At 41.0% G+C, this 26,206-nt stretch overlaps 1 protein-coding gene across 1 annotated transcript in view; it reads left to right on the forward strand.

Annotated features, from left to right (window-relative positions):
* Positions 1 to 26,206, forward strand: part of LOC139761992 (mitochondrial-processing peptidase subunit alpha) — a 103,887-nt gene that overhangs the window by 24,613 nt on the left and 53,068 nt on the right. The window contains exons 4-6 of the mRNA XM_071686770.1: positions 1,079 to 1,158; positions 11,101 to 11,203; positions 18,142 to 18,234. Coding sequence (XP_071542871.1) covers positions 1,079 to 1,158; positions 11,101 to 11,203; positions 18,142 to 18,234 — 276 coding nt within the window. The remainder of the gene's footprint in view (positions 1 to 1,078; positions 1,159 to 11,100; positions 11,204 to 18,141; positions 18,235 to 26,206) is intronic.

The raw sequence follows: 26,206 nt of genomic DNA on the forward strand, positions 1-26,206 counted from the left end.
GCTCTCTCAACTACACTCATTTTATTACCACAAATGTCTCTTACCCTTTCATTGCTTACTCTCTCAAACCACCTCACTCCCACATATTGTCCTCAATATGTGGTGTGAGGTGGTGCTTATAGAAATGCTTTTTATTTTTCAGATTGCACAGTAAATTGATTTGTCAAGACAATTATTCCTTTAGCATTGTAATTTGAAAGATCCATAAGTGTATTTGTTTTCCACTTTGCATGTATTCATCTTTTCCATGGTCTGCGTCTTCTCTTCTCACTTTCACCTCTTCTATGGTATATGTGTTCTTGAGAGCCTTTCCTCTGCTATACATTTTGCATGATCATTGCATCCCAAAAGCCTTTCGTCCATCCACCCATTTAATGATTTCATCACAGCCCATATCCATCTCCTCTATTCATTCTTATTCTTCACTCTGTTTTTCCTAATTCTAAGTGTATTGCACCTTCATTATTCACTTTTCCTGAATTTCATAATTTTGAATATTACAATAAATTTGAATATTACAATCAAGGCCCAACCTTTGTATGAACATTTGTCTGTGACTGGGCCTCCAGCTTGAAAAAAGCTATGTATATCTCAGTGAGAGGGTAACGACCCATTTGATGAGCCCCTGAAAGTTGTACCTTAATAGAAATTGATCGTTGATACAAATGAAAACATGACAGTTTTTAAGAATTAGAGGTTAGAATGCAAGGTGAACATGTAGAAGATGGATTTTAGTTGCATAGTTATTGCATCCAAAGTTACTAGAGTTAAAGGAAAATGTTTGTAAGGGAAAAGTAGATTGTTGGAATTACACAACAGTTAGCTGGCAATAAGTATGATTATTTCATCCCTATATGTTAATGAAATGTATGGCCTATTTATGAATCAAGAGTTTAGTATATTATTGCAGGAGTGGTTAGTAAATTGAAAGTTGATTATTAGATAATTGTTGACATGTATGTAATCAGCTTTTCTGGGAAGGTTTTGTATATGTTACCCCCAGTTTTGGTGTAAACACCATATTCATTAAAGATATAGTCTGATTTATATGAATTATCTTCTTGTTTTTATTTCGCAGAGCACAAGAAATATGACTCGGGAAAATATCATGGGCACTTTCGAAAAACTAGGTGGAATTTGTGATTGCCAGTCGTCAAGGTAATTTATTATTGACAGTGCTACATTAGACTTTATTATGTGTCTGAAACTATATTTTTCTCCTCTTGGTCTGTCCCAGAAGCAATGACATATTTCTGTAGAAAGAAAGTGGTTTGAACCTGTCCAAATCCAACGAGGCGCCGCCCTGTTTCACTGATTATGAATAACTGTAAGGTCTTTGTAGTTGCTCTCCTGTTATTCTGGTCCACCTGTGGCCAAACAGTAACCTTCAATGGGCTGATGTTAACTTTCTCAATAGTATCTACTGGCATTCTGTCCACTAACATACAGTCTCTCCTTGTCACTCATAACACTTGACAACACTGAACCCATACAGCACATTCTTCATAACTCTAGATTTTTCTGTGGCGAGTGCTATGTACTAGCCCGGCTTTTTGGCAGAATGGTAGGAGTAGTAGATAGGAACATTTAGGTAGAAACATTTGCTAGAAGTAGTCAGTAGGAACAGTGGGTAGGAGCCTCTGCAAACACTGGTAGACTTGCCCTCTGCCAGTGGCATGTTAAGGGTGAGGCACTAAAGGCTAAGAAGTGGCAGTGGAGTTCACTAGTTATAGAGATACTATTGTAGTGGCCACCCCTTTGAGGGAGTTCCAGAAAGGAACAGGCATCAGAGATATAGATAGATATATAGCATCTTTACAAAGTTTGCAGATCTCTGGGATTGCATCAAGGTAAGACTTATGGTTGCCGCTGCTATTGTCAGGTGGCTTTGTTCATGGATAAGTATCTGTTTTTTGTTCATAAGTATTTAATTTTTTCATACTTGTTCACCTTTTCCCACATAGTGAGTAAACACTATAAACAGAGGAAGAGCTGGCTCAATTGCTCACATCTTCTCTTTATCTGTTATATAGTGCATCGAAAGAAGAGCCTCCTATCCACATCCAAGCTCCTCAAACCTATCAGTGGTTTCCCCTGATTGCTTGATATATCCTGGTTCAGCATGTCATCCCATGTAAATCACATTGCTCCAGGTCACTCAGTCCGTTGCACGCCTTACACTCTCCTGTATGTCTCGGGCACTGAACACTCAAAGCATCTCACACTTCATCCTTCCACCTCTCCTTCGGTATCCCCCTTCTCCTTTTTCTTTCTCCCTCCAACATGTATACCCATTTAGTCATCCACTTTAGCACACCCTTTTCAGTTGTTTTGTATTTACTCCACTTATTTCCACACCTTTTGCTTACCCTCACATTTCGAATTCGAGTAACCTTCCTTTTACCCCATATTGTCTTCAGACATTTCATTTTCAGTACATCCACCTTGTTCCATACTTTCTTCTCTGGAATCCATGCCTCATATTCATATCCATGCCTCATATCCATACAATACTGTTGGGCTACAAGGCCATCAACCATACCCATCTCTGCCCTTATAGAAAGTGACTGATCTTTTTGCAGTGCACTCAGGACCATATTCCCCTTACCCTATGGCTCGCTTCAGCTCCGATGGTTCCATTTGCAGCCATGTCCATTCTCAGTTATCTAAAACACTCAACATCCCGAAGATTCTCTCCATTTAAACATACACTCTGATTGGTCTTTTTTCACTGCCAAACCTGATAACTTTGCTTTTTTCACATTTACTCTTAACTCTTCTTTCACACACTCTCAAACTTAGAAACCAACTTGTACAATATCTCACTTGAATCTGCCACTTATGTCATGCCATCAGTAAACAGTAATTGAACTGCCTCCCTGGCCTCCTTACCCTTCAAGAGACTGTAGACCTGCCACTATTTCCAGGACCATTGCGTACACTTCCCTCACTGCCCCTTCTTTAAACAGATCAACCCCTGAACTTTTTCAGACATATACTTACATGATTTAGGCAGCTCATCCAAACATATATTTATGCATTTTCATGCGTCTACTTTAAGGCCGCCCACTGAGATCGGGAGGTTTCCAAGGTGGCAGTGCACAAGCATTTCTCTCTGGTGAGTCACCCTCCAGCCATGCCAATAAAGGCACATTACTTTGAATTTCCTGAAAAGGATTTTGAGCAAGGTTAGAGATATTTAGAGAACCAGGCAGATGATCCTTAACAACTTGATGATGATGATCAGCACTTACTGTCACATTTCAATACATCCCAGAATGAGATTTTGACTGCAAATACACAGCAGTTGAAGATAATGCCTTTTAGGTTATGCACTTTGTTTTTCACACATATTCCCTGTTTCCTGCATTAGCAAGGTAGCATTAGGAATAGGCTTTACTTGCATCCATTCTCTAGGATGGAAACCACAGCCCCCTATCAACAACCAGGTTTCATAGACCTGTTCATTGTTTATCCCAGTTGTTTCCCATGCCCACATGCATTCCATTGACAGCTCATCACCACCTGTATACCTTATCTTTCTAATTTACTCTATCCTGTGCATGCATCCCTCCCCTCACCTGCATGTTCAGGCACCAACCACTCAAAACCTTTTTCACTTTATCCTTCTATCTCCAGTTGTCTTCTTCTCCCCTCCACTTTTGGCATATATATCCTCATTATAAAAGTCCCCTCACTCATTCTCTCGTCATGTCCAAACCATTTTAGCACCCCTTCTTTGGCTCATAACCACATTCTGTCATTACCACACTTTTCTTACTCTTTTATTATCTACTTGATCAAAACACCTCATGCCATATATTGGCCTCAGATATTTTATTTTCAACTCCTCCATCCTTCTCTGCACAGTCTCAGGTCTAGCCCATGCCTCACTTCCATGCAACAACGTTGGAGCTACCGTACTGTAACACTTACAAATTTTTTATCTTCAAGATATTGTCCTCTTTTTCATCAATACTTCCAGCACCTTCATCCCCTCACCTGCCCCATGAATCACTTCTGCTTCCATGGTTCCACATATTTTTTCCAGGATGATCTCGGCCTTTCTCTGAAAGCTAATCCCTGAAATGATAGTTTCGTTTCATCTCAATTATTTTGGTGATTTCACCCTTGAAGGAAGAATGTGCCAAACGGGAAATGGGTTTTATCGTCATCCTTGAGATACCTGCTTAATTCCTAGACAGATCATTTCTTTTCTTTCTTTCTTTCAAACTATTCGCCATTTCCCGCATTAGCGAGGTAGCGTTAAGAACAGAGGACTGGGCCTTTGAGGGAATACCCTCACCTGGCCCAATTCTCTGTTCCTTCTTTTGGAAAATTGAAAAAAAAAAAAAAAAAAAAACGAGAGGGGAGGATTTCCAGCCGCCCGCTCCCTCCCCTTTTAGTCGCCTTCTACGACACGCAGGAATACGTGGGAAGTATTCTTAATCCCCTATCCCCAGGGATCATTTCTATGCTAGGAATTAATGGGAATGCTCAGACTGGCTTTCTTTGTCTTAGCAAGGATAAAGCTTAGGATTATGCAAATATTGCAGTTTTCTTAAGGTCCCAGTCCCGGATGTCTCTACATCAGAACCAGGCCATTGACACTTTTTCTTTATTAAAGTGCTGTTCCAGAATCCCTATCCCTGGGCTTTGGCATTTGACAAACCCTGCTTGTTGAAAGTCCTTTTTTCATGCAGTGTGCAGTGACTGACAGTTTCTTCCCTGCACCTAAAGTGGGAGCATTTTAGTCGTAGACCTTGTTCAGCTCAATAGTTTTTCTTGCAATTAACTTCTCAGCATTGTCATATGAAGACTTCCAAATAGCTTTGAGTTTTGGGAGGAGATTTAGGGAAGTATTTGTGTTCAGACAGGGTATTGATTGAGAGGGTGCAGGCATGTACAGAGCATCAGATTGGGGAAGAGCAGTGTGGTTTCAGAAGTGGTAGAGGATGTGTGGATCAGGTGTTTGCTTTGAAGAATGTATGTGAGAAATACTTAGAAAAGCAAATGGATTTGTATGTAGCATTTATGGATCTGGAGAAGGCATATGATAGAGTTGATAGAGATGCTCTGTGGAAGGTATTAAGAATATATGGTGTGGGAGGAAAGTTGTTAGAAGCAATGAAAAGTTTTTATCGAGGATGTAAGGCATGTGTACGTGTAGGAAGAGAGGAAAGTGATTGGTTCTCAGTGAATGTAGGTTTGCGGCAGGGGTGTGTGATGTCTCCATGGTTGTTTAATTTGTTTATGGATGGGGTTGTTAGGGAGGTAAATGCAAGAGTTTTGGAAAGAGGGGCAAGTATGAAGTCTGTTGGGGATGAGAGAGCTTGGGAAGTGAGTCAGTTGTTGTTCGCTGATGATACAGCGCTGGTGGCTGATTCATGTGAGAAACTGCAGAAGCTGGTGACTGAGTTTGGTAAAGTGTGTGGAAGAAGAAAGTTAAGAGTAAATGTGAATAAGAGCAAGGTTATTAGGTACAGTAGGGTTGAGGGTCAAGTCAATTGGGAGGTGAGTTTGAATGGAGAAAAACTGGAGGAAGTGAAGTGTTTTAGATATCTGGGAGTGGATCTGTCAGCGGATGGAACCATGGAAGCGGAAGTGGATCATAGGGTGGGGGAGGGGGCGAAAATTCTGGGGGCCTTGAAGAATGTGTGGAAGTCGAGAACATTATCTCGGAAAGCAAAAATGGGTATGTGTGAAGGAATAGTGGTTCCAACAATGTTGTATGGTTGCGAGGCGTGGGCTATGGATAGAGTTGTGCGCAGGAGGATGGATGTGCTGGAAATGAGATGTTTGAGGACAATGTGTGGTGTGAGGTGGTTTGATCGAGTAAGTAACGTAAGGGTAAGAGAGATGTGTGGAAATAAAAAGAGCGTGGTTGAGAGAGCAGAAGAGGGTGTTTTGAAGTGGTTTGGGCACATGGAGAGAATGAGTGAGGAAAGATTGACCAAGAGGATATATGTGTCGGAGGTGGAGGGAACGAGGAGAAGAGGGAGACCAAATTGGAGGTGGAAAGATGGAGTGAAAAAGATTTTGTGTGATCGGGGCCTGAACATGCAGGAGGGTGAAAGGAGGGCAAGGAATAGAGTGAATTGGAATGATGTGGTATACCGGGGTTGACGTGCTGTCAGTGGATTGAATCAAGGCATGTGAAGCGTCTGGGGTAAACTATGGAAAGCTGTGTAGGTATGTATATTTGCGTGTGTGGACGTATGTATATACATGTGTATGGGGGGGTTGGGCCATTTCTTTCGTCTGTTTCCTTGCGCTACCTCGCAAACGCGGGAGACAGCGACAAAGTATAATAAAAAAAGAATAAATAATAATATGATGATAATCTCTTGCAGGTCAAGATAAACATAAACCCCATTAGATCTAGAAATACTCGTGTTATCATCCACTCTAGGAAGATCTAATTAAGAGAAAATCATGCCTTATTCCCAGTTCAATTTTATGGTCATATAGACCTTTTGGATTGCTGTAAGATTACAGGGGATCCTTTATTTGTGCAACATAGAACCTTAAGACCTTTCTTAGTGAGAAATATCTACATATGGATTAAGAAACTTGTTCTTTTCATTCAGCCTAGGTATTACACTTGAGCATGTGATCTGAGGAAGTTGGTTTCTTCATTAGCCTTCCTCAGAAACCTTTTCTTTGGAGGAAATCAAGAAAAGGAGCCTTGGGCACTCTTCTGCATTTGTCTGGTGGTAACGTAGTTTATATATGTGGGTCTTCCCTATTGGCTCTAGGGAATCAGCTCCTCGACTGTCTCATACTGTTTTGGAGTCGTGGCACACAGTACATTGTGAATGTATCAACTAAACTGGATATGACTGTGAATAAGGTTATAATGGACATTGGTGCACAAGATAAACCCTTTACAGTGGCACCACTTGGTACATCCAACCATCATGTAGCTATCTGGAGGAGTGCACCCCAACAACAATATACAAGCCAAACCATATCAGTTTGACCTGTGAGAGAATCATTTGTTTAGCAGTTTGAGCATTGGATCTGCAATGAGGATTGTGCAAGTGTGACATCAATTCCAGACCTCGAGTGTGTTGCAGAAAACCTTCAGGACATACTTCATATCAGTTTTTGAGAATTTTTCCCCGTCAATCACCTTCGCTAAGTGGAACAATGACCCAGATTGGATGACTGCACAAATAAAACAGCTCATCTTCCAATGTAATCGTGCACACAGCAGAAACCAGCACCAGCGGCTTCAACTCACAACAGAGGTCAGAGATAGAATTAAATCTGCCAAATTCAGATGGTATCAATGCTGCATCCAAAATCTCTGCGCTGACACAAAAGGAGGCTAGTATCGGGAGGTATGTGCCTCACAGATTGCACACTTGATCCCTGGAAACTAGATCTGGAGAATGCACCCAATGACCTGGCTATCACTGAACAAATCAGTGCACACTTTAATGAGATGTGCAACTGCTTGCCCCTCTCCATACTCCCTCTCTTCCTGCTTACCTCCTAGTAGAGGAGAACATAAGAGTTACAACCATGGGATAAAGCCAAATGTCCTCACAGCTGAGGAGCATCATTGCTTCTCACCCCCTGGCATCAAGATACTATTATCCCGATACCAAAGACGCTTAAACCCAGTATCATGAATGAATTCGGACCCATCAGCATCACTCCAACCTTTAGCATGACCCTGGAAAGCTTTGTAGCACCACTGATCATGGCCAGCAGTCTTCCCCGTATTGATGCTAGACTTGTCTGTCTGTTTCATGTTCACTGATCTTGACAAATCTGGCAAGTTATTTTGTTGGTCATGTATTACTTTTCAAAAGGCTTTGATTTTATAGACCACTCTGTGTGATCTGGAGACTCTTCAAACTAGGACTATGACTCATACTTCTCCGCTGGTTCTGCATTTTCCTCAGTGATTGGCAAAAATGCTTTACCACCCATTATCTTGTCTGTCTGTTTCACCCTCACTGATCCTGACAAACCTGGGAAGTTATTTTTGTTTGTCATGTATGACTTTTCAAAAGGCTTTGATCTTATAGACCACTCTTTACAATCTGGAAACTCTTCGAACTAGGACTGTGACTCAAACTTCTCCACTGGTTCTACAGTTTCCTCAACGACCAGCTTCAAAGAGTTCGTGGTCCTTCTGGAAAGCTTAGTGAGTGGAGTAGAATAACATGTGGTGTGCCATAGGGTACTATGTGTGGACCCATTTCCTTGCTGGCCATGATCAACAGTGCTGTGTGGGACTCCCATAGACATCTTAAGTTGTTGATAACCTCACAATCTGTAAAACATTTCCTTTTCAAAGAAATAAGCACCAGCAGTACCCTACAACAAGCTACCCAGGATATCCCTTCCTGGGCCTTAGAAAAGATCATGGTTGTCAGCATACAAAAGTGCCAAGCTATGTACATATTTGCAAGCAAAAAAACCATAGTGTACTTGGATGTATCTATAGGAGACACCAGCATCCCAATGGTGAACAGTTTTAAACTACTGGGTTCTCCATCTCCAGCGAACTCTCCTGGCAAAATCATGTCACTTCAAGGGCAGCCAAGCTTCTTTACATCCTCCGCACCATCAAAAATATAATGCACTACCACAACATTTGTTGAAAGCTTACATTACATACATCAGACCTGTCATGGAATATTGTTATCCACTTTTCCATACCAGCCTCACCCTACAGCAGGCAAAACAAGTAGAAAAGATTGAATGCACAGAGATGAAAATAGCAGCAGGTTGGGACACTGGTTATCATGATACCCTTGACACGTTCCAGCTAACTCCGCTTGCCCAGAGGCATAAGGACTTGTGCCTCAAGTCTGTACATGTTTTGCTGGAGATGCCTTGACATCATGACCTATTACTATTGTGGCAGCAGGATGTTTATGCTAGGACAACATGGGACTCAATTGATTTCCAACCCTTTTGCAGTGGTTCTAGACTGAGAAACTCAGGCATCTCATATATTTCGTCACAACTAAATTCTTTTCACTTGTAATTCAAACTGCACTGCTTTACCTTTACTCCATGTTCTGTATGCATTTCTCATTTAGTGAGAGTTTTCCTTTTACTTTTTGTCATTGTTTTCCTTGATGTATTCTACGTATATATTTTCTTGCATGTAAACATGTGCTTTATGTTTTAATACGCAGCCATGTAATTCCTACCAATAAACCGTTGTGTCTGTCCTCTTCCAAAAAAGTCAGACTTCAGTATGCCTTTGATTAACCATTGAAGATGATTTTATGATCCAGTGTTCACTTTTATTTTATAGATTTTTCTATATCCTCCTCTTTCACATGAATTTGTTCTCAGTTCTTTTTGGAGAGATTGTAAGGAGAAAAATGTAAGTTTTGAAGATTGAAAAAATATTTCTCTCAGAGGTGGTGTCCTCAAGAAATTTTGTTTGGTTTTCTTCCCTGCTCTGCCTACCTGTTTGTTTTATGAAAAACCTCTTATCTGTCCTTTTCTGTGGCTGCCATGGGTTGGAATCATGATATGCAAATTGTAAGCTTTGAACAGGTGCTATGGAATGGGTTGATGATATCAGTCTTGTGGTAGTTGCTGATTGGCCATGGATGGACTTGCAGTAATGGGCGAATGGCTTCAGAAACCCTAAGGTCATTCATATAGGGTGAGAGAGGGCTTAGCCTCCTATCCAGGATTAGGTTTGGATGAGTTCAAACCTAGTATATTCTCAAAGAATATATCATAATGCTTTTTGAACACAACCTCAGAAAGGTTTTTCAATTTTGAAAATGTACAATCTGCCATACCATTTCCTCTTGATTGTGTTTCCTTACTGAAAGTGAACTTAGAGTGTATATGTATGTAGTCAAAAGATTCAAGATAGATTGTCAAAGTTGATCATTATCTCATGACAGGAACATGAATTCCCTTAGAGAAATTTTTTTTTAGAAAATAGCAAAACAGAACATTAGATATAATTCAACAAGAGAGATCAAGATGGTTAAGACAAATAGGAAATTGAAAATACAGGTACACCACTGATTTTCCGGCAACTGATGGTTCGGCACCTCCTTTAGTCTGGACAAAATTACGTGAGGGAACTTGAAATTACCGCGACCACCAGACTAGTTTATTGGGCGGCCACAGATGGCATTATGTGTAGGGCGCACTTATTTACATTCTTTACACTGCACTTGGTGGTGATACTGCAATTCTGTGAGATTCTTGGCTTATTTTGCTTAAATTTAACCCTAGCTATGGCTTCTAAGACATATGAGAGTGTCAAAAGTAAACACCACTCCATATTGATCCAAGGAAAAGTAGAACTGTTGAAAAAAATGGACCGTGGTGTTTCAGTGCGTAAGCTGTGTGACAAAGGAAGAAAATATTGAAGCTGTGCAGACAGCGATTCCAAGAAGCAAATGACGATTAGAAAAACTATGAAATATGGTAAGGGTACTGAGCACGATCCAGTGATGATGCATTGGTTTCGACAGTGCTGGAGTGATGGATTGGACTTGTCAGGAAGCATGATAATGGACCAGGCTACGTTGTTCCATAAAGAACTTAGATTACAACATGAGCATGACTGTAGTGAAGGATGGATTCAAAGATTCAAGAAGTGTCATGGAATTTCCATGAATAAAGTGTGTGGAGAAAAGCAGTCTGCCAACCATAAGGAGCTGCCGGGTATGTGTACGAATTTGCAAAACTTGTAGCTGATGAGCACCTCAGTTCTGAGCAGGTGTATAATGTATTTCATTTATCTATTTGATTTACATTTAGTATTTGTTTAATTTAAATTTCTAGCAGTCCATGGTATACTTTAGACACATGGGAGATGTATAATTAGTGGTTTAAAGGTGTGTTGATGAATTATTATTACGTGACCACAGTTGATCCAGTAAAATGGTTAATTCGGCAAGGCTTTTGAACCAAGAGTGCCAGAAAATCGGTGGTGTACCTGTATTGGCAAACAAAAGTTTGTGAGGAACAAAATTAGCTTTAATACTGATTTTGACAATATTAGACTTAGGCATAGAGGTAAAAGGAAGTAAAGATGTTTTGCAGTTTGAAATGAATGAACACAAGGTTTAGATGTCAGTATATTTCTTTCAGGGATACCTTGATATATGCAGCTTCTGTTGAGTCGAAAGGCATGCCTGATGCAGTTGAAATTTTGTCTGAGGTCATTTTAAGACCTCAGCTACTTCCAGAAGAGGTAGGTTATTTGGTGAAGGTTTAAAGTTGATCAGAAAATAATTAAGTAGGCCTGTTGATCCTTAGGGTAAGGTTTACTTTGTAATTCCTGTTTGAATTCATATACTGAACTGTATTATTAAGTTTGTTTTTCATTAGTTTTGTCAAATCAGTATGGATTTTAGAATCTGCTTGGTGAGTTAATACATTGTATATGTGATTCTCAGATCAGGTTTGAAAAGATATTATGCATTTTTTCATATATCATTTTGTGCCTCTAAAATGTACTTTTGTGACCAATGGCTTTGCCAGATAATTAGTTAAACTTATCAGCAGTTTTATATGCTAACAGGCTATGATGTATAAATTTGACATCAAGATGGGAATATTTTTCTGGCAGTGTTTTTATCAGAGAGGAGAGTGAATGATTCCCAGTGAAGGTCAGTCTGCGGCAGGAGTGTGTGATGTCACCATAGTTGTGTGATTTGTTTATGGATGGGGTGGTGAGGGAGGTAAATGCAAGAATCTTGCAGAGAGGGGCGATTATGTAGTCTGTTAGGGATGAGAAGACCAGGAAGTGAATCAGTTGTTGTTTGCCATTGATACAGCACTAGTGGCTGATTGGAGTGAGAATCTGCAGAAGTTGGTGACTGAGTTTGGAAGAGTGTGTGAAAGGAGAAAGTTGAGAGTAAATGTGAATAAAAGCAAGGTTGTTAGGGTTGAGGGATAAGTTTGATGGGGTGTAAGTGTGAATGGAGAAAAATTGGAGGAAATGAAGTGTTTTAGATGCCGACTTGTCAGCAAATGGAACCTTGGAAGCGGAATTGAGTCATAGTATGGGGAGTGGACAAAGGTTCTGGGAGTGATAAAGAATGTGTGTGGAAAGAGAGGACGTTATCTGAAGAGCAAAAATTGGTGTATTTGAAGGAATAGTAGTTCCAACAATATTATATTGTTGCAAGGTATGGGCTATTGATAGGGGCATATGGAGGAGAGTGGATGTGTTGGAAGTGAAATGTTTGAGGACATGTGGTGTGAGATGGTTTGATTAAGTAATGAAAGGGTAAGAGAAATTTGTGGATATGAAAACAATGTGTTTGGGAGAGTAGAAAAGGGTATGTTGAACTGTTTTGGACATTTGGAGAGAATGAGTGGGGAAAGGTTGACAAAGAGGATATATGTGTTCGAGAAGGAGGGAACAAGAAGTGGGAGACCAGATTGGAGGTGGAAGGATGGAATGATAAAGATTTTGAGCATTCGGGGCTTGAACATGCAAGAGGATGAAAGGTGTGAACAGAATAGAGTAAGTTGAAATGATTTAGTATACTGGGGTTGATGTGCCATTAATGGATTGAACCAGGGCTTGTGAAATGTCTGTGGTTAACCATGGAAAGGTCTGTGGGGCCTGGATGTGGATAGGCAGCTTTGGTCTAGGTGCATTGCACATGACACCTATTGTGTGGATGTGAGCGGATGTGGCTTTTTTTCATCTCCTTCTTTGCACTTCCTTGCTGATGCAGGGGCTGGTGATGCTGTTTCCTGTGGGTCAGGGTGGTGTTTGGAATGGATGAAGGCAAGCAAAAGTGAAAGTGAACATGTCTCTTTCTTGTATATCAACTGACTGTTCTACATCTTCTATCTCATTCTTGTATCTCCCCTGAAGATGTGATCATTACTGTGCTAGAGCACGCACACCACTATGACATCTTGCAATATGTACATGTGTGTGTATGCATATGTAAGTATGCATATATATGTATATGTACGTGTGTGTGCATATTTTTTTTTATTATTATGCTTTGATGCTGTCTCCCGCGTTAGCGAGGTAGCGCAAGGAAACAGACAAAAGAATGGCCCAACCCACTCACATACACATGTATATACGTAAATGCCCACATGCACATAAACATATCTATACATATCAACATATATATACATATACATACACAGACACATACATATATTTATTTATTTATTTTGCTTTGTCACTGTCTCCCGCGTTAGCGAGGTAGCGCAAGGAAACAGACAAAAGAATGGCCCAACCCACCCACATACACATGTATCTACATACACGTCCACGCACGCAAATATACATACCTATACATCTCAACGTATACATATATATACACACACACAGACATATACATATATACACATGTATATAATTCATACTGTCTGCCTTTATTCACTCATCGCCACCTCGCCACACATGGAATAACAACCCCCTCCCCCCTTATGTGTGCGAGGTAGCGCTAAGAAAGGACAACAAAGGCCACATTCGTTCACACTCAGTCTCTAGCTGTCATGCAATAATGCACTGAAACCACAGCTCCCTTTCCACATCCAGGCCCCACAGAATTTTCCATGGTTTACCCCAGACGCTTCACATGCCCTGGTTCAATCCATTGACAGCACATCGACCCCGATATACCACATCGTTCCAATTCACTCTATTCCTTGCATACCTTTCACCCTCCTGCATGTTCAGGCCCTGATCACATAAAATCTTTTTCACTCCATCTTTCCACCTCCAATTTGGTCTCCCACTTCTCCTCGTTCCCTCCACCTCTGACACATATATCCTATTTGTCAATCTTTCCTCACTCAATTCTCTCCATGTGACCAAACCATTTCAAAACATCCTCCTCTGCTCTCTCAACCACTCTCTTTTTATTACCACACATCTCTCTTACCCTATTATTACTTACTTGATCAAACCATCTCACACCACATATTGTCCTCAAACATCTCATTTCCAGCACATCCACCCTCCTCCGCACAACTCTATCCATAGCCCATGCCTCGCAACCATATAACATTGTTGGAACCACTATTCCTTCAAACACCCATTTTTGCTCTCTGAGATAATGTTCTTGACTTCCACACATTCTTCAATGCTCCCAGAATTTTCGCCCCCTCCCCCACCCTATGATTCCCTTCCGCTTCCATGGTTCCATCCGCTGCCAAATCCACTCCCAGATATCTAAAACACTTCACTTCCTCCAGTCTTCTTCATTCAAACTTAGCTCCCAATTAACTTGACCCCCAACCCTACTGTACCTAACAACCTTGCTCTTATTCACATTTACTCTCAGCTTTCTTCTTTCACACACTTTACCAAACTCAGTCACCAGCTTCTGCAGTTTCTCACAAGAATCAGCCACCAGCACTGTATCATCAGCAAACAGCAGCTGACTCACTTCCCAAGCTCTCTCATCCCCAACGGACTGCATACTTGCCCCTCTTTCCAAAACTCCTGCATTCACTTACCTAACAACCCCATCCATAAACAAATTAAACAACCATGGAGACATCACACACCCCTGCTGCAAACCTACATTCACTGAGAACCAATCACTTTCCTCTCTGCCTACATGTGCACATGCCTTACATCCTCGATAAAAACTTTTCACTGCTTCTAGCAACTTTCCTCCCACACCATATATTCTTAATACCTTCCACAGTGCATCTCTATCAACTGTATCATATGCCTTCTCCAGATCCATAAATTCTACATACAAATCCATTTGCTTTTCTAAGTATTTCTCACATACATTCTTCAAAGCAAACACCTGATCCACACATCCTCTACCACTTCTGAAACCACACTGCTCTTCCCCAATCTGTTGCTCTGTACATGCCTTCACCCTCTCAATCAATACTCTCCCATATAATTTCCCAGGAATACTCAACAAACTTATACCTCTGTAATTTGAGCACTCACCTTTATCCCCTTTGTCTTTGTACAATGGCACTATGCAGGCATTCTGCCAATTCTCAGGCACCACACCATGAGTCATACATACATTGAATAACCTTACCAACCAGTCAACAATACAGTCACCCCCTTTTTTGATAAATTCCACTGCAGTACCATCCAAACCCGCCACCTTGCCGGCTTTCATCTTCCGCACGGCTTTTACTACCTCATCTCTGTTTACCAAATCGTTTTCCCTAACCCTCTCACTTTGCACACCACCTCGACCAAAACACCCTACATCTGCCACTCTATCATCAAACACATTCAACAAACCTTCATAATAATCACTCCATCTCCTTCTCACATCACCACTACTTGTTATCACCTCCCCATTAGCCCCCTTCACTAAAGGTCCCATTTGTTCCCTCGTCTTACGCACTTTATTTACCTCCTTCCAAAACATATTTTTGTTCTCCCTAAGATTTAATGATACTCTCTCACCCCATCTCTCATTTGCCCTCTTTTTCACCTCTTGCACCTTTCTCTTGACCTCCTGCCTCTTTCTTTTATACATCTCCCACTCATTTGCATTATTTCCCTGCAAAAGTCGTCCAAATACCTCTCTCTTCTCTTTCACTAATAATCTCACTTCTTTATCCCACCACTCACTACCCTTTCTAATCTGCCCACCTCCCACGCATCTCATGCCACAAGCATCTTTTGCGCAAATCATCACTGCCTCCCTAAATACATCCCATTCCCCTTATGTCCTTTGTTCTCACCTTTTTCCATTCTGTACTCAGTCTCTCCTGGTACTTCCTTACACAAGTCTCCTTCCCAAGCTCACTTACTCTCACTACTCTTTTCACCCCATCATTCTCTCTTCTTTTCTGAAAACCTCTACAAACCTTCACCTTTGCCTCCACAAGATAATGATCAGACATCCCTCCAGTTGCATCTCTCAGCACATTAACATCCAAAAGTCTCTCTTTGGCATGCCTATCAGTTAACATGTAATCCAGTAATGCTCTCTGGCCATTTCTCCTACTTGCATATGTATAGTTATGTATATATCTCTTTTTAAACCAGGTATTCCCAATCACCAGTCCTTTTTCAGCACATAAATCTACAAGCTCTTTACCATTTCCATTTACAACACTGAACACCCCATGTACACCAATTATTCCCTCAACTGCCACATTACTCACCTTTGCATTCAAATCACCCATCACTATAACCCGGTCTTGTGCATCAAAACTACTAACACGCTCACTCAGCTGCTCCCAAAACACTTGCCTCTCATGATCTTTCTTCTCATGCCCAGGTGCATATGCACCAATAATCACCCATCTCTCTCCATCAACTTTCAGTTTTACCCATATCAGTCTTGAGTTTACTTTCTTACACTCTATCACATACTCCCACTACTCCTGTTTCAGGAGTAGTGCTACTCCTTCCCTTGCTCTTGTCCTCTCATTAACCCCTGACTTTACTCCCAAGACATTCCCAAACCCCTCTTCCCATTTACCCTTGAGCTTCATTTCACTCAGAGCCAAAACATCCAGGTTTCTTTCCACAAACATACTACCTATCTCTCCTTTTTTTTCATCTTGGTCACATCCACACACATTTAGACACCCCAATCTGAGCCTTCGAGGAGGATGAGCACTCCTTGCGTGATTCCTTCTTTTGTTTCCCCTTTTAGAAAGTTAAAATACAATGAGGGAAGGGTTTGTAGCCCCCCCCCGTTTCCGTCCCTTTAGTCGCCTTCTATGACACGTGAGGAATGCGTGGGAAGTATTCTCTCTCCCCTATCCCCTATGTACACATGTACATATTCATACATGCTGCCTTCATCCTTTCTCGCTGCCACCATGCCACACATGTAATGTGCATATATGTATATATATTTGTATGTGAGTGTGTGTCTTTCTTCGTCTGTTTCGTGGTGCTACTTTGCTAATGCTGGAAATAGCGTCCAAGTATGAAAAGAACCTTCCCTGTACATTATGGTTATTGCATTCAAAGTACTCTACAAATTTTGAAATAGTGCAAAATAAGGTTCCCGACAATTCTTGTTTCAAAACATTTTATATGTGGTTAGTCATCTGGGGCGTATAAAAGTCCAGTTTTCATAGTGCAGAACATAGATGGCAGCACCCACACAGATTTAGTGGTTGTTTCATTACAGGAGCTTATTCTCGAATAGCACAGTAGAGAGGAACTTTTTTCAGTAGCCATGGGGGTAAATTCAAAATTCCTAATCAGGTGAAAGGTTTGATTATAGTAGTCTTTTCAGTGTTGTATGTATGTGAGTCTTGGTTTCTAAATGCAAAAGAATGGGAGAGAGTGAATACACTAAAAAATGTAATGCCTGAGGACAGTTCATGTTGAAAGTTGGGTTGATTATGTAAAGAATAACTTTGTAAGAGAGAGGTGTGGTAGTCCTGTAGTGTGAGAGACCTGACCAAAGTATGAGAAAATGGTTTAGATATAAGAGTGCTTAAAGGATTTCCATGTCAGAAGTAGGCCAAGCAAGGGGAGAAGAGCAAGCTGGTGATAAAAGGATGGGGTAAAACAAGCTTTGGGTTATGGAGGAAAGGTGAGAGGTGTGCATAGGATGAAATTATCATTTATGTATTTTTCATACATATATGCTGTTTCCCATGATAGTAAGGTAATGCCAGGAACAGGCAAAAAATGTTTCACTGTCTTCATCATCAATATGTTTTAAAAATTTACTGATGTGAATAAGGACTCTCTCTCTCTCTCTCTCTCTCTCTCTCTCTCTCTCTCTCTCTCTCTCTCTCTCTCTCTCTCTCTCTCTCTCCCCCCCCCCCCCCAAGGTGGGCAATTCTAAAGCCTGTAGACTTCTGCAGCAACTAAGCTCTCTTAGTTTTGGTACCATCTTTGTTGCACTGCTCTTGGCCTTCTCTGGGTTATTATTTGGATGTTTTTGTGTTGTGTGGGTTAGAATAATTTGGAAGCAAATATTAAAGTCATTTTGTGTATGAAGTGAATGTTTGGACTTATTCTGGTTCTTCACTCTAGTGAAATGTTGGATATGAAGAAGCACAGAAGCAATTATGGGACATTTAGTAAATGATTTTGAATGATAATTAAACACTGTCATATGTTTTTTATTTAATGTATATAATGCTATAACTTATGTTCAAATTTTTATTTAATGTATATAATGCTATAACTTATGGCCAATGTTAGGGTTAACTCCCCTTTCATTGTCTTCAATTCTTTTCTAGGTTACAGATGCTCAAATGGCAGTGTCATATGATTTGGAGGACTTGCAACTACGACCAGAAAAGGACACTCTGCTTATGGAGATGATTCATGCTGTAAGTTTCATGAGAACTAAATAGCAGAAGTTTATGTACACCCACAGGAAGGACGTTAGGCACGGTGCTCTTTACCCTTTCCATGTGTCCATTATATAATTTTTTTATAATTTATTTATTAAACCTAGTGCCTTTAAAGGCATGCCAATTTTGTTGCCAAGGTTGTGAGATGTTGCAATGCTTTTATCCATATGAAAGAAGATGAATGGCCATGGGGCTTACATATCTTCAAGATGTGCATTGCACAATTATAGCAATAAACTCGATGATGTTTGCATGAGATTTTTCATTGAAATTTTATTAATTTCATGTCAAGTGAATATTTATATCAACTGATAAGTGCAAACACTTGATAATGCATTGATGTAATAGAAGCAAGAAAAACACTGTTGCATTCACATAGGTATGGTACAGCTGATGGCTGATATTGTTCCCACCTATGATGTATTATGCTGGCAGAATAACCAAGTGTATTCAAACAGGTTTATCAGTTTTGTAGTCAGGAAGAAGTACTTTATTCTTTGCTGCAGTAAGAATGAGAATTGTTTTTTATTTTCTATTTTATAGTTAACGAAGTTGCACTTAGGATAGGATTTTTTCTTCTAGCTACATGAATGATTTTAGATTACCCCAATGAATGTATAGTAGTAGTTTTGTAATTTTTTTTTTTTTTTTTGGCTTTGTCGCTGTCTCCCGTGCTTGCGAGGTAGTACAAGGAAACAGACGAAAGAAATGGCCCAACCCACCCCTTACACATGTATATACATACGTCCACACATGCAAATATACATACCTACACAGCTTTCCATGGTTTACCCCAGACGCTTCACATACCGTGATTCAATCCACTGACAGCACGTCAACCCCGGCATACCACATCGATCCAATTCACTCTATTCCTTGCCCTCCTTTCACCCTCCTGCATGTTCAGGCCCTGATCACACAAAATCTTTTTCACTCCATCTTTCCACCTCCAATTTGGTCTCCCACTTCTCCTCGTTCCCTCCACCTTCGACACATATATCCTCTTGGTCAATCTTTCCTCACTCATTCTCTCCATGTGCCCAAACCATTTCAAAACAACCTCTTCTGCTCTCTCAACCACGCTCTTTTTATTTCCACACATCTCTCTTACCCTTACGTTACTTACTCGATCAAACCACCTCACACCACACAATGTCCTCAAACATCTCATTTCCAGCACATCCATCCTTCTGCGCACAACTCTATCCATAGCCCACGCCTCGCAACCATACAACATTGTTGGAACAACTATTCTTTCAAACATACCCATTTTTGCTTTCCGAGATAATGTTCTCGACTTCCACACATTCTTCAAGGCTCCCAGGATTTTCGCCCCCTCCCCCACCCTATGATTTACTTCCGCTTCCATGGTTCCATCCGCTGCCAGATCCACTCCCAGATATCTAAAACACTTTACTTCCTCCAGTTTTGCTCCATTCAAACTTACCTCCCAATTGACTTGACCCTCAACCCTACTGTACCTAATAACCTTGCTCTTATTCACATTTACTCTTAACTTTCTTCTTTCACACACTTTACCAAACTCAGTCACCAGCTTCTGCAGTTTCTCACATGAATCAGCCACCAGCGCTGTATCATCAGCGAACAACAACTGACTCACTTCCCAAGCTCTCTCATCCCCAACAGACTTCATACTTGCCCCTCTTTCCAAAACTCTTGCATTTACCTCCCTAACAACCCCATCCATAAACAAATTAAACAACCATGGAGACATCACACACCCCTGCCGCAAACCTACATTCACTGAGAACCAATCACTTTCCTCTCTTCCTACACGTACACATGCCTTACATCCTCGATAAAAACTTTTCACTGCTTCTAACAACTTGCCTCCCACACCATATATTCTTAATACCTTCCACAGAGTATCTCTATCAACTGTATCATATGCCTTCTCCAGATCCATAAATGCTACATACAAATCCATTTGCTTTTCTAAGTATTTCTCACATACATTCTTCAAAGCAAACACCTGATCCACACATCCTCTACCACTTCTGAAACCACACTGCTCTTCCCAAATCTGATGGTCTGTACATTCCTTCACCCTCTCAATCAATACCCTCCCATATAATTTACCAGGAATACTCAACAAACTTATACCTCTGTAATTGAGCACTCACTCTTATCCCCTTTGCCTTTGTACAAATGGCACTATGCACACATTCCGCCAATCCTCAGGCACCTCACCATGAGTCATACATACATTAAATAACTTTACCAACCAGTCAATAATACAGTCACCCCCTTTTTTAATAAATTCCACTGCAATACCATCCAAACCTGCTGCCTTGCCGGCTTTCATCTTCTGCAAAGCTTTTACTACCTCTTCTCTGTTTACCAAATCATTTTCCCTAACCCTCTCACTTTGCACACCACCTCGACCAAAACACCCTATATCTGCCACTCTATCATCAAACACATTCAACAAACCTTCAAAATACTCACTCCATCTCCTTCTCACATCACCACTACTTGTTATCATCTCCCCATTTGCGCCCTTCACTGAAGTTCCCATTTGCTCCCTTGTCTTACGCACTTTATTTACCTCCTTCCAGAACATCTTTTTATTCTCCCTAAAATTTTGTAATAACTTTGAAAATACTGGGTAGCTTTTGAAGATGATCTTTGTTCAGCTTGTACCTCTCTAATCTGGCACACTGTGGTCCAGCAACTCCCATGGTCTGGCTTGTTTTGAATCTGCTGCCATTAGTTATTAGTTTGTGGATCTGCCACCAGGTTGGTGCTCTTAGCAGTGCTAAGGTGCCAAAATTGGTTTACACTGCAGCCAAGCTAATTAACTGTCCCATTTGATTTCGTATATTCAGCTGTATTTTAGCCCTTTAGGATGTCATCCAAGAGACCAAAAGGTGCAGAAGGTGGTGCTAGTGCTAATAAGCATAAGCATGAATCATTATTTATGCTTGAAAAGGTGGAGTTACTGAAAAAATTAGATTAAGGAATTTCTGTAAAGACTTTATGTGAGTATTATGAGATTGGATCATCAGCTGTGTATGACTTAGGGGTCTATTTCTGTTTTCCAGCATTTTCTGTGGTCTGGCAATGGCCAGGTCCCAAGGTTGCCAGATTGAAGAGTTACAACCTGTAATATTCATTTCTTCTAGATCTGTCTTTGCTGTATAGACTTGAGGTAACCACATTTCTTGAGGGGTTGATATTTTGAGTGCTGTCACAGAGCATTGATAATTTTTGTCAAAGATAAGCTTCTGATATTGTTTTTGGATAATAATCCATGTATCAAACCCTTAGCAATGGGATTCAGCTTGTGCCATGCTTCTGTTGCTTTATGTGCATCCATTTTTGACATAGAAGCTTAATGACATTGGATGCCCATAACATTTTGCCTCTCTGTTTGTTGCCTGTCCTAAACCAGTAAGTGTATGTACAGCTTTCAAGTACACCCACATGTTCAGTATGGCTTCACAGTGAGCAGTGTTTAAGCATGCATTTTACCTTATGTTCCTACCTCAGGAATCCTTTATATCCTAATGGACTGATATCCAGGAAAAGGCTCCTCACTAAGTAACATGACCCATGAATCACTTTCATACAAAAGCTAAATGATGCCATAGATTTTCTCCAGTTAGAGTTAGCTCACTTTTTTGGATGTCATACTTGAAAATTCCATTACAGAACAAAAATCAGATCATTTATTGTCTCAAGAAATCAAAATGCTGTGTAGCCATTTTCTAACATGCTATGCTACACTCAAACTGTTCTTAGTCTATTAGGGGTATACTATTTTTTTTTGCTAAACTCAAAAGGACATACTTTTCTTTGTAGAAAGTTAAGAGACAGCCAGAGGGTTAACCACCATCTGGGAAAGAACAGGGCACTCCAACAGAATGCTACTTCCATAGTCTGGCAGAGCATCTGTCACTTTAGTGTTAAATATTTATGTAAAGGCAATTATCCTAGTTTCTTTAATACCTGGCTAAAATGAGCAATACTGTCTACAAGCCCATAAAAAGAATATAGTTGAAAGAGCAGAAGATTGTGTTGAATTGGTTTGGACATATTGAGAGAGTGAGTGAGGAAAGGTTGACAGAGAGGATAAATATGTTAGCGGTGGAGGGAGCAAATAAAGTGGGAGACCAAATTGGAGGTGGAGGGATCGAGTGAATAAGATTTTGAGTGATTGGGGCCTGAACATACAGGAGGGTGAGAGGTGTGCAAGGAATAGAGTGAATTGGAGCAATGTGGTATACCAGGGTCGACATGCTGTCAATTGACTGAACCAGGGCATGTGAAACATCTGGGGTAAACCATGGAAAGATATGTGGGGCCTGGATGTTTCAGTGCATTACACATTAGAACTAGAGACTGAGTGTGAACAATTGTGTCCTTTTTTGTCTGTTTTCTTGGTGCAACCCCTCCGATGCAGGAAATGATGATCAAGTAAAATGAATGAATAGATAATTTGTATATATTTTATTTTATTATAATACTTGATTACTGGTTTCTGTATCAGCGAGGTAGCACCAGGAAACAAATAAAGAATGGCCCATCCACTCGTATGCACATATATATATATAGAGGAGAAAGAATACTTCCCACGCATTCCTCACGTGTCATAGAGGGCAACTAAAGGAGACTGGAGTGGGGAGCTAGAAACCCTCCCCTCCTTGTATTTTAAGTTTCTAAAAGGGGAAATAGAAGGAGTCACGCTGGGAGTGCTCATCCTCCTTGAAGGCTCAGATTGGGGTGTCTAAATGTGTGTGGATGTAACCAAGATGAGAAAAAAGGAGAGATAGGTAGTATGTTTGAGGAAAGAAACCTGGATGTTTTGGCTCTGAGTGAAACGAAGCTCAAGGGTAAAGGGGAAGAGTGGTTTGGGAATGTCTTGGGAGTAAAGTCAGGGGTTAGTGAGGGGACAAGAGCAAGGGAAGGAGCAGCACTACTCCTGAAACAGGAGTGGTGGGAGTATGTGATTGAGTGTAAGAAAGTAAACTCTACATTGATATGGGTAAAACTGAAAGTTGATGGAGAGAGATGGGTGATTATTGGTGCATATGCACCTGGGCATGAGAAGAAAGATCATGAGAGGCAAGTGTTTTGGGAGCAGCTGAATGAGTGTGTTAGTGGTTTTGATGCACGAGACCGGGTTATAGTGATGGGTGATTTGAATGCAAAGGTGAATAATGTGGCAGTTGAGGGAATAATTGGTATACATGGGGTATTCAGTGTTGTAAATGGAAATGGTGAAGAGCTTGTAGATTTATGTGCTGAAAAAGGACTGGTGATTGGGAATACCTGGTTTAAAAAGAGATATATACATAAGTATACGTATGTATGTAGGAGAGATGGCCAGAGAGCGTTATTAGATTACGGGTTAATTGATAGGCGCGCGAAAGAGAGACTTTTGGATGTTAATGTGCTGAGAGATGCAACTGGAGGGATGTCTGATCATTATCTTGTGGAGGCGAAGGTGAAGATTTGTAGAGGTTTTCAGAAAAGAAGAGAGAATGTTGGGGTAAAGAGAGTGGTGAGAGTGAGTGAGCTTTGGAAGGAGACTTGTGTGAGGAAGTACCAGGAGAGACTGAGTACAGAATGGAAAAAGGTGAGAACAAAGGAGGTAAGGGGAGTGGGGGAGGAATGGGATGCATTTAGGGAAGCAGTGATGGCTTGTGCAAAAGATGCTTGTGGCATGAGAAGCGTGGGAGGTGGGCAGATTAGAAAGGGTAGTGAGTGGTGGGATGAAGAAGTAAGATTGTTAGTGAAAGAGAAGAGAGAGGCATTTGGACGATTTTTGCAGGGAAATAATGCAAATGTGAGGGAGATGTATAAAAGAAGGGGGAGGAGGTCAAGAGAAAGGTACAAGAGGTGAAAAAGAGGGCAAACAAGAGTTGGGGTGAGAGAGTATCATTAAATTTTAGGGAGAATGAAAAGATGTTTTGGAAGGAGGTATATAAAGTGCGTAAGACGAGGGAACAAATGTGAACTTCAGTGAAGGGGGCTAATGGGGAGGTGATAACAAGTAGTGGTGATGTGAGAAGGAGGTGGAGTGAGTATTTTGAAGTTTTGTTGAATGTGTTTGATGATAGAGTGGCAGATATAGGGTGTTTTGGTCTAGATGGTGTGCAAAGTGAGAGGGTTAGGGAAAATGATTTGGTAAACAGAGAAGAGGTAGTAAAAGCTTTGCGGAAGATGAAAGCCGGAAAGGCAGCAGGTTTGGATGGTATTGTAGTGGAATTTATCAAAAAAGGGGGTGACTGTATTGTTGACTGGTTGGTAAGGTTATTTAATGTATGTGTGATTCATGGTGAGGTGCCTGAGGATTGGCAGAATGCTTGCATAGTGCCATTTGTACAAAGGCAAAGGGGACAAAGGTGAGTGCTCAAATTACAGAGGTATAAGTTTGTTGAGTATTCCTGGTAAATTATATGGGAGGGTATTGATTGAGAGGGTGAAGGCATGTACTGAGCATCAGAGTGGGGAAGAGCAGTGTGGTTTCAGAAGTGGTAGAGGATGTGTGGATCAGGTGTTTGCTTTGAAGAATGAATGTGAGAAATACTTAGAAAAGCAAATGGATTTGTATGTAGCATTTATGTATCTGGAGAAGGCATATGATAGAGTTGATAGAGATGTTCTGTGGAAGGTACTAAGAATATATGGTGTGGGAGGCAAGTTGTTAGAAGCAGTGAAAAGTTATTACCGAGGATGTAAGTCATGTGTACGTGTAGGAAGAGAGGAAAGTGATTGGTTCTCAGTGAATGTAGGTTTGCGGCAGGGGTGTGTGATGTCTCCATGGTTGTTTAATTTGTTTATGGATGGGGTTGTTAGGGAGGTGAATGCAAGAGTTTTGGAAAGAGGGGCAAGTATGAAGTCTGTTGGGGATGAGAGAGCTTGGGAAGTGTCAGTTGTTGTTTGCTGATGATACAGCGCTGGTGGCTGATTCATGTGAGAAACTGCAGAAGCTGGTGACTGAGTTTGGTAAAGTGTGTGAAAGAAGAAAGTTAAGAGTAATTGTGAATAAGAGCAAGGTTATTAGGTACAGTAGGGTTGAGGGTCAAGTCAATTGGGAGGTAAGTTTGAATGGAGAAAAACTAGAGGAAGTGAAGTGTTTTAGATATCTGGGAGTGGATTTGGCAGCGGATGGAACCATGGAAGTGGAAGTAAATCATAGGGTGGGGGAGGGGGCGAAAATCCTGGGAGCGTTGAAGAATGTGTGGAAGTCGAGAACATTATCTCGGAAAGCAAAAATGGGTATGTTTGAAGGAATAGTTGTTCCAACAATGTTGTATGGTTGCGAGGCGTGGGCTATGGATAGAGTTGTGCGCAGGAGGGTGGATGTGCTGGAAATGAGATGTTTGAGGACAATGTGTGGTGTGAGGTGGTTTGATCGAGTAAGTAATGTAAGGGTAAGAGAGATGTGTGGAAATAAAAAGAGCGTGGTTGAGAGAGCATAAGAGGGTGTTTTGAAATGGTTTGGGCACATGGAGAGAATGAGTGAGGAAAGATTGACCAAGAGGATATATGTGTCGGAGGTGGAGGGAACGAGGAGAAGTGGGAGACCAAATTGGAGGTGGAAAGATGGAGTGAAAAAGATTTTGTGTGATCGGGGTCTGAACATGCAGGAGGGTGAAAGGCAGGCAAGGAATAGAGTGAATTGGATCGATGTGGTATACCGGGGTTGATGTGCTGTCAGTGGATTGAGTCAGGGCATGTGAAGCGTCTGGGGTAAACCATGGAAAGTTGTGTGGGGCCTGGATGTGGAAAGCGAGCTGTGGTTTCGGGCATTATTGCATGACAGCTGGAGACTGAGTGTGAACAAATGGGGCCTTTGTTATCTTTTCCTAGCGCTACCTCGCACACATGAGAGGGAGGGGGATGGTATTCCATGTGTGGCGAGGTGGCGATGGGAATGAATAAAGGCAGGCAGTGTGAATTGTGTGCATGGGTATAT

This window comes from Panulirus ornatus, chromosome 42, assembly GCF_036320965.1.
Source record: "Panulirus ornatus isolate Po-2019 chromosome 42, ASM3632096v1, whole genome shotgun sequence".
NCBI classification, from domain to species: domain Eukaryota; kingdom Metazoa; phylum Arthropoda; class Malacostraca; order Decapoda; family Palinuridae; genus Panulirus; species Panulirus ornatus.